This window comes from Zerene cesonia, chromosome 5, assembly GCF_012273895.1.
Source record: "Zerene cesonia ecotype Mississippi chromosome 5, Zerene_cesonia_1.1, whole genome shotgun sequence".
NCBI lineage: Eukaryota > Metazoa > Arthropoda > Insecta > Lepidoptera > Pieridae > Zerene > Zerene cesonia.
This window is the reverse complement of record NC_052106.1, coordinates 7,583,096-7,597,514: the sequence shown is the minus strand read 5'-3', so window position 1 is coordinate 7,597,514 and position 14,419 is coordinate 7,583,096. Positions and strand designations below refer to the sequence as shown.

General features: G+C 33.3%; 2 protein-coding genes across 3 annotated transcripts; one reads left to right on the top strand and one right to left on the bottom strand.

The window, feature by feature from the left end:
* Nucleotides 1-892: 892 nt before the first annotated feature.
* On the bottom strand, nt 893-7,454 carry LOC119840075 (nucleolar MIF4G domain-containing protein 1 homolog). Its single transcript, XM_038366577.1, has 12 exons — nt 7,118-7,454; nt 6,427-6,655; nt 5,562-6,169; nt 5,342-5,432; nt 4,781-4,993; nt 4,354-4,475; nt 3,847-4,043; nt 3,128-3,303; nt 2,675-2,850; nt 2,253-2,417; nt 1,417-1,548; nt 893-1,206 (listed from the first exon to the last, which is right to left on the bottom strand). Exons 1-12 carry the CDS (start codon nt 7,313-7,315, stop codon nt 910-912), a joined length of 2,604 nt encoding a protein of 867 aa, XP_038222505.1. The 5' UTR covers nt 7,316-7,454; the 3' UTR covers nt 893-909.
* Nucleotides 7,455-8,082: 628 nt separating this feature from the next.
* LOC119840079 (ATPase family AAA domain-containing protein 1-like) lies at nt 8,083-14,413 on the top strand. 2 transcript variants are annotated; one of them, XM_038366584.1, is made up of 8 exons: nt 8,083-8,406; nt 9,379-9,475; nt 9,692-9,836; nt 10,118-10,285; nt 10,909-11,037; nt 11,578-11,717; nt 12,374-12,502; nt 13,224-14,413. In XM_038366584.1, the coding sequence occupies exons 1-8, from the start codon at nt 8,234-8,236 to the stop codon at nt 13,383-13,385; spliced, it is 1,143 nt and encodes a 380-aa protein (XP_038222512.1). In that variant the 5' UTR covers nt 8,083-8,233; the 3' UTR covers nt 13,386-14,413. The 2 variants fall into 2 exon arrangements, with proteins under 2 accessions (XP_038222512.1, XP_038222511.1); XM_038366583.1 differs by having other exon boundaries at nt 9,367-9,475.
* Nucleotides 14,414-14,419: the final 6 nt, after the last annotated feature.

The window sequence follows — 14,419 nt, the reverse complement described above, 5'->3', positions numbered from 1 at the left end:
TAAAAATGTTTATTGTTTTTAATTATAACAGAATAATTGTCTTAGGTTTAAGCATTAAATAAATATATTATTGAACTTTCCTCAGAACAAACAGGTCCTCTTACAATGGTTCTTTTATTTAAAATTTCCCGAAACTGTCCTATGATCTTTCTCGGGTATAAAATTTTCTTTGTACAAAAATTGATGTTACCAACACAACATAGGATCTTCAAAAACGGGAACTAATACACACATAATTAACTATTGGAATATTTATATCACACTGGTTGACGTCAAAGTAAGATGACATGATTCAATTATTGTGAGCGAAAGAGACAAATGTACCTAATTGAACTGATTCAGTATAGCCAGATTTCAGCCCGTCGCTCCTGGAATGCTTATTACCTATCTACACCTTTTTACTTACAATATCACTGATCTGAGTTGTTTTCCAAGTGCATAAGTTCATTTGTCAATAAATTTTTACCATCATCCACATATACAATGCTGTCTAGCGAATATTTGATCATTGATAACGTCGGCCTCTTAATAATGCTATCTGATTTAGGTGTGTATGTTTCGTGTCTATTATGGTTTGATAAAAATCAGACGTAGAGACAGCACGTTGCCACCCGACCGATAAGGTACCTATAATCAATTGGCAGTTATCGTTTTCGGGGAAGCAAAACGAATACTAATATTATATTTATTATATAAATTTAATCACTCAATGGCATGAGTGATTAAATTTATATAATTTAATGCGATTAAAGTACGATAAAGTATGAAGAAAATTAAAATTTACTATAATCATTAATTTTATTTTTCACATTCAAACTCGCTTTATTGTTCATTAAAATTAAACGATTAAGAAACAATGTCAATTTATATCAATAAAAAAAAACATCACAAATAATTTGAAACAGTTTATTAAAATCTCAACTTATTCTCATACATAGTCAATATTTTGTCCACCTCCATGCTTCGATCCTTCAGAGTTGCCATATCACCCTCGCTTAAAACGTTGCTTTTCTTGCCAGCGTTTTTAATTAAAAAGTGTTGGATAAATAACCTCAAGCTCTCTCTAAACATGTGTAATTTTGGCGGCTTCGATATTCTATGGAATACCTCAAGAGAGGCTTGCAAGTCCTCATTCATTATTATTGCTAGCAATATTTGACGCATAAAACGTACCGTGCGCTTGTTTAGATCGGAGAATTGTATAATCTGGAAAAAAACCTCATTATCTTATTTCAGTGATTTAGGAATATATTAAGTATATACATATATAATTTCTAAATATTTATTTTGTTGGAATATTTTTAAATTTTTAGAGAATCGGAAACAAAACAGTAAAAATTCTAAATTTATATTGTTCGACCAAACATTTTGTTTATACATTTTTATGTACTTTTCGTTTTTACTACTTTATATTACCTTTAAAACAGACAATGGTAGTCCTTTCTCCATTATAAGGTGAGTAAGAAACTGCGCCAAGTTACTCATGCTCTGCTTAGACAAGTCATCTAATTCTTTTATCTTGTCCCATACTGAGTATTGTATTGAAAGCTGAGAACAAAACAAGTCTCCTATACATATTATAATAAACCAGACCGTTTCTGTCATATAAAAATCTTTTTAAACAGAGGTATTGTTATGCATTTTGAATGTTTTTTAGACCCCAAAAATAGTGGTAATTTTTTTCTGTTCGTCGGCTTGTATGTGCATATATCACCCTCACCATCATATACAAACTTTGACAAAATTTTACTTGGTGATAAACCAATATCAAATTGGACTAATAATTATTTACAACACTAAAAAAAACCTTGATGAAGCTATCTATACAGTAAGCCGGGGAATAAAAACACGAAACCAAGAATAAGGTGTCATTGGATGATCCCTAAAAATAATGTACATAGATATTTCTAAATAGGTTTTTTACTTAAACAGTTGACAAGATATAAGCATCCATGATATAAAAAATTGTATGCTCCACGGAAAAAAACAGAAAGCATATATTAAAATACTAGCTGCGCCCCGCAATTTCACCCGTGGAAGTCCGTATCCGGGAATAGGAATATCGGGATAAAAAGTTGCCTATATGTTATTCCAGTTGTCCAGCTATCTACGTAGCAAATTCGTTGCAATCGGTTCAGTAGTTTTTGAGTGAAAGAGCAACAAACACACACACACACACATCCTTACAAACTTTCGCATTTATAATATTAGTAGGTCTAGAAGGATAGTAGGATAATTGAGTGCGAAATTACCTGGTATTTCCTATCAGTATCGCACAGTTTCATGCCCAATACGGCGTAGTACGGGTTGTAGATCTTTTCCTGAAGGCAACAAGCCAGCAACACGTGAACTATCTCCCTCTGTTGGTGACCTCGAAGCCCCAGATGCTGGAGTTTCTCAAACGCGTCCATGTAGTCCTGGAAATTCGAAATAATGGAGACCAATTGGAACTTGGAATTTCTTCTAATAAGAATTGTATATAGAAATACAGAATAAAATTTTTTTAAGGTACATAATTTTTTATATCAAAATTTTTTATTATTTTAAACAAAAAGGGATTATATTTTATTAAGTGGAATATCATAATATTTTTAAAAGGATTTTTTTTCACACAAACCAATTGCTGTTTTATTAATAAGTTATATATGCTTATAAGCTTATAAAAATTGCTTACTTCAGCGGACATCATGACACAGAATATGCTCCTTCTAACATCAGTGTTCATCCTCTGTTCGCGCGCGAGCTGCAGTAGTTTCTCGTCGTGAGCCGGCACACGCTTGACCGGCTCCTCTACATTCCTTTCCCCCTCCCATGCGGAACCCACTACCCACCACTTGCCGCGCTCGTGAGCTGGAAAAACAAGGGATTGTTATATTTTTTTTTTGTTATAATTAGTTTTTTGGTTTAATCTTAATTTTAGTTAAAAAAAAAACAATTTATTTTAAGATTTCAAACTCACATATTATTCAAAAAAAGTAATACAAGTTAATAAGACCAGTGTCCCTGCAGTGGGACAACATGCGAGGATGATTGGACACTTAATATAGAAGAAAAAAGTTTTACTTAAAACAAAAAAAAAACATAAAACCGATTTTTTTTGTGTTATACTATTTATTTATTTACAAACCTCGTAACAAATCCTCCAATCGTATGTTCAGAGGCGTTACATAGTTCCCTTTGCGAACAACAGCTTTTGTCATTTTCTTCAAATGTTCCACATAAGTGGGATCGTAGTTGGGTATTTTGGACAGGTTATTATTCTTCACAGCTAGCAACACTTCTACTAAAAACTTTATACGCGACCTGAAACCCACAGGCTTGACTTAACATTTATGGTTAAAACAGTCAAATAATTGGGAATTACTTTTATATAGAACTATTTTTACTTATGATTCAAACAGTGATATAAAATAAAAGATACACTTTAATGTTATTTTACGGGGTATTTGAGAGAAAAATTAATATTTAATTTAAACATTGATACATGTTGGTTAATACATAATATGTAATATGTCCTTAGTAATGTAATAATAGCGAATGTGTGTTTGTTTGTCCTTCTTTCATATCGTAACGGATGGGAAGATAAATTATGAAGCGTATTTGAATCAATCCAAAATTTATAAATTCCGATAGATGGCGCTACATTAAAAATGTCACATGTATGAGAACTGTTATATTCTTTGCCAATGTTGACTAAGCCGCGGACAACAGCTAATGAATAAAAATCAAGTGTTATTCGTGTTATAGTTAGTTACATCATCTACTAAAACACGAAGAACCCATCAAGTTTTACACCAACAACAAAAGCCAACCATACCATTTACCCAACATTTTTTCCCCACTCACCCAGCACCAGCCTTCTCATTCAACTTGGCGATCTTCCCCTGAGTGTCTTGTATGAAAGTCTTCAAAGCAAGAGGCTCCTCTTTCCTCAAAACACCCCCAACACATCTGAGGGCAGTTAGTACACAGTCTATGTGCTTCTCGGTTAGGTCGTGCACTAGACGCCCCAGGATATCGTAGAGAAGGGACGCGTGGTAGATCTGAAAGTTATAAACTAATTTTGCTGAGAAATACATAATGACAAATTATATATATATTACCAGTTTTTTATAATATGAATAAACTTGTCTGTCTATGCCCGCATTTAATTTTTAATTTATTACAAAGATAGTTTGAGGCCTGAGAGAAGACATAGGATAGTTAACTGTAAGTTCCATGAAGCTGGGAACTACACAGGTCGAAGACCGGGACTGTTTTTTTGTTTACCTGCCCGGGAGGAAACCTAGTAAGAAATAAACTGTGTTTGTTTATTGTATCACTAAATCGAAGTTTCTAAAATTAAAATCAAACCTTAAAGCTATACAAGTGCGCCAGACATGAGACCAGATTGTCCAGCCTCTTGTCTTCCATTGGCTGATCATCTAACGTCATCGTATCGAACTGTTTGGAGAGCACTTCTAGAAAATGTGCCCCTGAAATGAAAAAAAAAATGTCTTACAATAATATTAATTTTACTATTAAATAATTTTATTTTTTACTATTATTATCTAGAATAAAAAAGAATTACTAGATAAATCTATTAAAAAGTGGAAAATACACATTCATTCTGAAATTACATATATGAATACAAATATTTCCCATTAGTAGGTTTCCATAAAATTTTCTGACTAAAACTACTATTTTCATAACAATTTGAATACAACCAGAAGACTAATGTATTTATTTATATGGATACAACATACATTCAGAGAAAATTAACGTAAAGCCCCTCACTCACCCACTTCTGAACCCACATTTGCATGTAAGACCGCCACTAACGCCGCATGCTCCGCGACCATTCGATCGGGCGTGCTCGCGACACTTACAGTCGCGTCTAGCCATAGACAAGTTAGCGCACTGTTCACGGAGTTACGACTGTTGCTTAGGTACAGGTTCTCTATGGACGTGCACGCCCAGTGGAGATTTGTGCCGGCTAGCTTGTTAAGTATGCCTGAAAAAGATTTTTTTTCCTTCGATAATTTATATATATTAAACTTTAGGCTAAAGGAAGTATGGGTTGGATAGCTTGATTAGTTTAACAAAGAAATAAAAGACAAAAGATCACTTTAGTTTCCTTTGCATTCTTGTAAAAAAGCTCAGGGCAAGATTGAGAAGATTGAGATGACGATTTGTATACTTTTGCTTAATAACTTAGTATTATTGACTTTGTCAATTGCAATTTTCTTAAAGCCTGTATAAGCTCAGGTTTATTATAATTATACCCATAAACAACGGTAATTTTAAGAGGAACAACAGTTGATTATGTAACTTAATAAAAACATGGGATACCATTGCTTACTTTTAATCTGTCGCTTCAATTGAGCCAACTCCTTTTCTGAACTGGAATCTTTGTTTCTTAAATGCGGCGGAATGTATATTCCTTTCTCTTCCTGAAATCACGTACAAAATTTAAAAGCATTATCTGGTCTCCTTTTACAGAAAAGACCTAGTTTATCTTGTTACAAAACTGTTTTTACGCAGGAATAAGAGAGTTATAAGTAAATTAAAATATAAATTACCTTTATAATGTTCCCCTCTTTATCCCTTTTTCTTCCATATATATCTTCCCAAACATCTGGTTTTTCTTTTTCTTTAGATTTTTTATTGTTGCTCTGCATTTCATTATCTTCCATTTCCGAGTCATCACCAGAGAGATGGGAAACTTCATCATCACTGAATACTTTACCAAGTTCCTCTTCTGATATAACTTTTTCTATACTCTTAACCATTTTAGGTTTGGTTTTCTTATCATTAGCCTTTGTATTTTCTAAATCTGCAGAATTTTCACTATCCTCGATGTCCTCATCATTATCGCTGTTACTTTCATGACTACCAATGTCATCATCACTTGCTTCATCACTTAGTTGTTCATCCTGGAGACTTTCTTCATCTTCACCTGCTTCTTCATCACTTTGTGGTTGATCATCATCTTCATCATCTAACTCACTTTCATCCATCTCTTTTTTATTTATACTTTGCTTTTTGGATTTTTTATCTTTCTTTAAATCTTTACCAGTGACAGCAGCTAGGTCTTCATCAAAATCTGAATCTTGATCCACTTCAGCCAAATGTTTCTCGGCAGCAACAATTTGTTCAGAGGTAGCTCTGTCACAAATTTCTAAAACATCTTTAAAAATTAAGGAGGTTAAGGATTTATGAGTAGCATAAGAATTATTAATGTATTTGTGGAATTAGCAAATATATAAAACAGAATAGTAACATAGTACTATTATAAAAATGGTATATTATATATACAAATCAGTTGTGGTTGCTATAATTTAAACAATTAATCAGAATATCAGTTAAATACTGCAGGTATAAGTATTCAAAAGTAAGATATATGAAATGCAAATATGATGAAACTAATAAAGTTGAAAAGGATACAATCAAGCCCATCATCAGCAAAATAATTATTTTTATTCTTTGACTTATTCAATCCAAGTTGTTTCTCTAATTTCTTTATAACTTTATCCTCATCCTCATTGGCCCTGAGAAGAATCTCTTTTCTTTGTTCATCCATTTGAGATTTCAACTTCTCTGCTTCATTGAGCTCTTTTTTCCGTTCACGGTTAAGAATATCATGGATACCAGTTTCTTGTTTTTTTTTCTTCTTCTAAAATAAGATATTATGTTCTATGATTTGATGTTTTATTTTAATTTACATTCCTTCATGCGAAAGTTGGATGTTTCATTAATCACTTTTTTAATATTGAATTTTGGGTTTCAAATTTGACAATTTCCTGGATGATTACTGTTTATTTTAAAATAAAGCTTTTTATTATCTATACTAATATTCTTTAAGGAAAGATTTGATTTTTTGTTTGTTAGTTTGTTTGTAATGGATAAACAGAAAAACTACTGGACCTATTTTAAAAATTCTTTCACCATTAGAAAGCTGCAACTTTGCTGAGTGAAGCCGAGGCGAACTGCTTGTGGAAATTGAAAAGCATATTTGTACCGGTTCATGAAAGGCGTACAAAAACCAAATGTATTCTATAACTTTATAATTGGCCCCGCCGTTTTATAAAGCTTTCATTTTTACAAGAGCAAAGACATGTTAAACTTATACAATTACCTTAACTTCAATTTCTGGGTCTTGTGTATCAGTTGGTCGTTTAACAAATCGACCAGCAGTATAAATCGGTTCATTTTTCTTCTTCAAATAGTGCTCCTGCCTATGAACTTTTTTTAGTTGTCTTTTCTCCTTGCGTAAAGCTTTACGAACATTCACAAATTTCGGGCGTGGCGTTGCTTTTGATTTCTTCATTTTCATATTGATTTAACATTGACGAATATCTAATAGCCAAATAAAGTACAAATTATTGTCCTATTTATAGGTTATACTTTTTGTTATGACAGGTAAATAGCCAATGGAAATGGTCAAAGGAAATGCACACATGAGATTGACACATGGTAATGACAACAGTGGTGCCAACACTATATATATAAAATAGTGGATCTCTTCCTGTCATTACAAGTATAGTATTATCACAGATAAAATAATATTATACAAGGTATTATGTTATCTGTGGTGTCATAAAGAAAAATAGGATAGAAGAAAATTCTCTCTTTTTTGAAGAATTCGATTTGCGAGTGAAGAATGGATTTGCTTTTAAGATTGAAAGACTTGGTGAGTAAAGAATGGAACGCATGTTATGTATTGGTACCCAAGATATTTTATATTAACAGCGAACACTTTACAGCGAGCTTGATCACGGGGAGTTCTAAAAAAAGCTTATCAATAAACAATGAATTCAAACCAATATAATAATGATCTCATTTTGTGACAAAATACTGAAACAAAAATATATTAAATATAACACAATAGAAGAGTTTGCGAACGATTTGCTCATTGTGCTTCACCTCTATGTTCTTGAAATTGAAAATGAATCCAAAAATGCAAAGAATCTGTGATGTAAAGATGCAAAGAAACAGACATAGATTACTCACTACATACTAGATACAGATACAGATTACAGACCAACGGTTGCAACCAAGGTGGCAACCCTTGTATTTAAGGAAAAAAATATCTTTCAAATAATTTTGTCTATGAAACTAAAATCCATGAATTGGAGATGTGTGATGATGAGTGAATTGTTTTTAAGAATTTTTTCTCAATAAATTCATAGTATTACTGGTTAGTTAACGGCTTTCAGTTTTTAGTTTATAGTTAATAAATTTCACTAACGGCATGATGGTGGAAGGGTCTGCATTTACAAGGAACGATGTGTTCCAAATGGCAATACGTGTGGCCTTTGTGTCTGCAGTTACATACTTTTCAATTAAATGGCTAGTGAATCAAATAGATCCTACGTCGAAGAGCCGAAAAAAGGCCGAGGAAAGAGCGCGGGAGCAGTTACGCAAGTACGTATCGATTTTCAATATCAGCTTGTCTTATTAAATAATAACTCGTTCTTATGCAATCTGATAAAATACACACAAAAAATAGAATAAGCATAACACGCTTATTATTATTGATAATTTTGAACTTCCGTTAAAATAATGTACGATTTCAATATGTACATCATAACCTATTTATGGTATTCTTACCGTTATTTTTGGCGTTTATAACATTATAACTTGTACGATTTCGCTGCTAAAATCCATGCCAAATAAGTTTCGTGCCCAGTTTTACACGTGTTATATGTAAATATATTAAGATAGCAGTAAATGGTTACTGCTTACTACATACTATCTACAACTGTCTATCTACAATCTTTAATTTCTACTTGACCATCTAGCTTCTTATAAGGTTTTTCTTTTATGCTCCATCAAATGCCAATATTTACCTTCTTATTATTAATTAAAAAAAATCATGCCTAAACTCCATATTAAAATCCCATCAATAAAGTCATTCTTTCATCTAAATGTCATAAATTCAGGTTGATTCCTTATGTAGTAACAACACATTAAATTTTTAGTACTCTATTATTACAATTTGATTGAATTTTTATCTATTTGTTGTTGCGTTTTCCTTTACCGTTTAAAGCAGTGGTGATGTTATCCCCATGTGCAGATAAATTGAAAAATCATTTTATTTCCTGCACACTCGCCGGTCTCGAACCCCAACTTATCAATTATGAAGTCAGAGGTTCTCACCACTGAGCCACCACTACTTTCCAATATTATGTAATTAAATGTAATTGCCATGCAATAAAATCAAATAGATACTCTGGAATATATCACTGGTATGATAGGACATCTTATTGGTCTAATTTAAACATATTTTAGGTTTCACTTACATACATTACTAATAAAACAACCAAAAAAAAATTATTGTAGTACAACACAGTCATATGGAATATAGATTTTGCATGTACTAAGGATATCTTCCAGAGCTGGGCTGGGGAGCAAGCACGCACTGGCCCTCGACAAGCTGACTGATCATGAGATGATCATTGCTTCTCAACTGGTGGTGCCCGATGAAATCAATGTGAGTTCAAGTTGGTTTTCTATTTAAACTTGAGCAAATACTTGTAACTTAGATTTTTGTTGTAGTTAAATTAGTGCTAGGCATTCTGTATTATTATTTATTTTTTATATTATATAATTTATTTTTTACCGATTTCTACAAGGGAATTGTATACAATTTCTATGATGTCCATTCTAAATGGTAGTCTAATAATATAATGTACAATACATATTGCAGGTTAACTGGAAGGACATAGCTGGTCTGGACAACCTAATAAAAGAGCTGAGGGAGACTGTGATACTTCCGATACAGAAGAGGGAATTATTTGCTGACAGTCGACTCACACAGCCACCCAAAGGTGTCCTGCTACATGGCCCACCAGGTAATTAATTTTTTAAAATAATATTAACAAATTATCACTTATTGTTGCAATTATTTTGGAGATCAGTCTCATTCGGTAATAAAATAAATTACAAGTTTGTTAAGTTTTATTGTAAAAAAAGTGTATCAGTTTATAAGGTGTTGGAAAGGTTGGGTCGAAGTAAATATAGCGAAAAATCGCGTTTAAAATTGGTTAATAGATATGAATTTTTGAACATAGTATGATGTAATTTAGACTGTATTTTCAAAATTAAAAATAAACCTATTATTCCATTTCTTCAGGTTGCGGCAAGACTCTAATCGCCAAAGCAACAGCCAAGGAAGCGAATATGAGTTTCATAAACCTTGACGTATCTCTTCTCACTGACAAATGGTACGGAGAGACCCAGAAGTTGGCTGCCGCTGTGTTCAGTCTGGCTGTTAAATTGCAGCCTTGTATTGTGTTTATTGGTGAGTATTTGGAATCATATATTAACTAGTTAGGTAAGCTTAATTTTGAATTGAAATGGTCCAGTTATATAACTTAAAACTTAATGTTAATTCAAATTAGTGTTTTGATGTGAATACAAGGAATTTCACTAACATATTAAAATCTGTCACGTTATAACATAACATAATATTTTTTTTTGATGATTTTTATTTCTTTAATTTAAGGTATTTTTTGTGTATCTTGACATAAAATGATAAGAGAAAAATAAAGTAATAAACATTTTATATGACGAAATGTTATAAGCTATTGCATATTATTCATCTGTGATTAAATTCATTGGTCACGCATTTATATGTACTTTCATTGAGATGTTTTCGTATTATTTCGAACTATTATAGCGTCAGGTAATATATAGTAATGTATAAAGAAAATATACTCATAAAATTACAATAAAAGCGAAACTCTAATATAAAAAAAAATTAAAAAAATTGAGTCTGCTTCAAAACTTTCAAGTCTTAAACAATATTTTACTTGTTTTGGGAACTAATTTCGATTTGTTGCTATAATTTATTACACTATTATTTTTATTAATTATATTTTCCTTTTTATAAAATCCCTGATACATAACATATAAATATTACAGATGAGATTGAGTCGTTCCTGCGCACGCGAACGGCGCACGACCACGAGGCGACCGCGATGATGAAGACTCAGTTCATGTCGCTGTGGGATGGCCTCATCACCGATCCGTCTTGCACGGTCATCATCATGGGTTAGTGATGGTTTTAAAATTATGAAATAAATTATAATAATATGTTTATTGACAGTAAAGTATACATTTTAGTAGATTTTAATTTCATTAGCTGCAATCACAGTTGTATTCTCTAAGTTGTCATGCACAGGCACAATATGTAGCTGTCCCACTACATAAAGCTTGTACTTACAGCAATGCATCTGTTGCAAGCCCACTGTTATAACATGTGTAGAAAACTATCCATACTCTATTGTCATACCTCATTTGATAATTCGTCTATCTTTCGCCCGCGACTTCGTCCGCGTGGTATAGTAACTTTGGACTAACTCCAACTTGCAGCGTGATGATATATATAGCCTATAGCCTTCCTGAATAAATTGGCTATACACTAACTGAAATAATTCTTATAATCGGAGCAGTAATTGCAGCTTTTTGCTGTTAATTGCGCTTTCAACGAAAGAAACAAACAAATCTTATATATGTGACTAATGTGTTGCGCACGCGCAGCTATAGTACTGTACCATGATTATAATATCTTGCATGTGTTTGTGTGCGCAGGTGCAACGAACCGGCCGCAGGACCTGGACAAGGCGATCCAGCGGCGCATGCCGGCCACCTTCCACGTGCCGATGCCGAGCGAGCCGCAGCGCGAGCGCATCCTGCAGCTCATCCTGCACCAGGAGCCCGTCGCCGCCGACGTGAGTGCACCCGCATCGATTGCGGTCCAGCTGTTTCAGAGATGTGATGTTGTCAAAAAACTTGTATTTGACCGTATGGTGTAAAAGTCGGGCTGGACTGGTGTAGATTTCGGATGCAAGAATAATATGGCCTCGTGTAGTCAATTATGGTATAATGGTAACCAACAGATTTAGCAAGCCCCAATAGAAGACTGTAGCTGCTGATGTGGGCCGTGTACTATATACATATCTTGCAGATATTACAAATACATATTGAATACCATTTCTAAACAATTTCAACACATCTCAATCTCAACAGTTGATTACTGTGTTGAGTCATAGTTGATTGAATGTTGAGTTTTCTACATTTATGAATCAACATATCTCTGAACTGTTATACCGTAAAACATGAACACCTTTTATTAATAAAATTAACTAAATTGTATTACTTACTGCAAAGTCCTAGCAATGCTGATCAAGATAATAAGGTGGACCCATGAAATTATTGTATCGTCACCGATCCTTAAACGTGGGTCAACATCGAGTCTAAAGCTTGTACAAAAACAAACAGTTGAAGCTAATATATACGTGATAATTTGTTTTTTTTTTTCTTATTTGATGACGAGGGCGCGTCATTATGCTAAACCGTGTTCAATACGAAGTAATGTTTCGGTCAGATCGACTACAAGAGGCTGGCGGCGTGCACGGAGGGCTTCTCGGGCTCCGACCTGCACGAGGTGTGCCGCCAGGCGGCCGTGTACCGCGTGCGGGACTACGCGCGCGAGGAGCTCGCCAGGGACGAGATGGTAACGTATATCTTATACTAGCGGCCCGCCCCGTCTTCGCGCGTGGTACATGTATAGATTAAAATTTCCTCAATAAATGGGCTACCTAAAACTGAAAGAATTTTTCAAAACGGACCAATAGTTCCTGAGATTAGCGCGTTCAAACAAACTCTTGAGCTTTATAATATTAGTATAAATACAAAATTGTCGTGTCACAATGTTAATTACTTTACACCTCCGAAACGGGTGGACTGATTCAAATGAAATTTTTTGTGCATATCGGGTAGGTCTAAAAATCAGCCAACATCTATTTTTTATATCCCTTAATGATAAGAATGAGGCAGAAAAGCGTTTACCGGGTCAGCTAGTATATTTATATAATATTCCAATAGAAAAAAAATCCTTTTCAACGTTAACCATGCCTTTGTCATGCGAGGTTAATGTTAGAATGAAAATAGATAAATAAATGAACGGTGGTAGAAGGAGATGGTTGTTGTATTTCAATTCAGTGTTGAGGTTATTTCAAAAATAATAATAAAAAAGATGTTGTAAAAGTGAGAGATTTCTCTGATTTATTAAACATTGTACCTGCATCATGGATCTGTACTCTTATGACTATATTATATTTAATATTTTTTTAATAAAAAATCAGTTATTTAATTAACCACAAGAAAAGATAAAATTTATAATCCCTGCGAAATGTAAACTTATGTAGGCTAATGATAATTGAACATATTTTCAGTCAAAGGATAGCAGATCCAACGTGTCGGAGTCGGACGATGAATACGCAGACGCAATGAGGCCGATCACAATGGAGGATCTCAAGAACGCGCTCGGGAAACTGAAGGAGTCAAAGATACAATGCGGCTCGCTCGCGCCCAGCATGCGGCTGGAACTCGACTAGAATGTTCGAGAACGTTCTAGAACATTCTAGAAGCGCCTAGTAGCTAATGGAAACAGAATCGAAGTCTCGAAGTAAGACGTTCCATTGTTCCATTTTTAAATCTGTTGATATTGTTTTCGGTTTCTGTATTGGTGTTTTATTTTCAAACGTGTTTGTTTGATTATTTTGGAATAGTCATGAGAATGTTTAGTGCAATATTTAGGACCAATTGAGGTCTAATATAATATGATGTTCTCGATTTAGTTTAAAATCTATTGCTTTGTTTGAGTTGAACATGTTTTCATTGTGCTTTTATAGAACGTTCTTGTGACCTTTTTAATCTGTTGGGATCTTTTTAAACATAGAACAGGAATAGAATTCTTATGTTTATATTGTGTCGTTTGAGATGGACGGGGTTGATTGTAAAATGTTTGAATTATATTTTAATCATTTTTTTACTTTGTATTATATAGCTTTTCCGTCCCAACCGATTTGTGAAATGTCTGGGCGTGCATGAATTGTGATTCGATTGGTTATTTTAAAAATTTGCGGATACGATTTATTTATTTAACGCTCTTATACATTTGTAAACCCAGGAAACCTTACAACAACTTATGGAAATAGAAATAGTTACAAGTTATTGTGTAGCTTTGTCACTTATTAGTGATCTCTTTCAGACAACCTGGGTAAAAGGTAACAAGTGTAATAAAACACAAATGGCGGGACGTGAACAGATAAAAAGAATGCGTAGAATATTATTGTTTGATTAGGATATCGATTAAATTCCTTTTTTTTTTTTAATCTAGTTAAAAACCTTTTGCTTTATTTTAATTTCGTTTATATATCAGTCTGTATAGTTTGGCTTCTATTATCTTGTATGTATGTTATAATTGTTACAGCCGCAGGGCGGTCGCGTAAAATATGCTTTATGTAAAATTTTAAATAGAAAAATCTTTGCAAAAAATTTCAGATTAATAGATAGATAATAATTATAGATTACGATGTTGTTGTAGGCGGTAGATGTATAGAATGCATTCTCCAAGATTTATCTTGGG

Excerpts from the sequence above, each read along its gene's own strand:
- LOC119840075 (XM_038366577.1), bottom strand. The coding sequence starts at position 7,315 with ATGAAAATGAAGAAATCAAAAGCAACGCCACGCCCGAAATTTGTGAAT. Across the intron at positions 6,656-7,117 it reads ACCCAGAAATTGAAGTTAAG|AAGAAGAAAAAAAAACAAGA; the intron begins GTAATTGTATAA and ends ATCTTATTTTAG. Across the intron at positions 4,044-4,353 it reads CGCACTTGTATAGCTTTAAG|ATCTACCACGCGTCCCTTCT; the intron begins GTTTGATTTTAA and ends TATAACTTTCAG.
- LOC119840079 (XM_038366583.1), top strand. The coding sequence starts at position 8,234 with ATGATGGTGGAAGGGTCTGCATTTACAAGGAACGATGTGTTCCAAATG. Across the intron at positions 10,286-10,908 it reads GCCTTGTATTGTGTTTATTG|ATGAGATTGAGTCGTTCCTG; the intron begins GTGAGTATTTGG and ends TAAATATTACAG. Across the intron at positions 11,038-11,577 it reads TTGCACGGTCATCATCATGG|GTGCAACGAACCGGCCGCAG; the intron begins GTTAGTGATGGT and ends TTGTGTGCGCAG.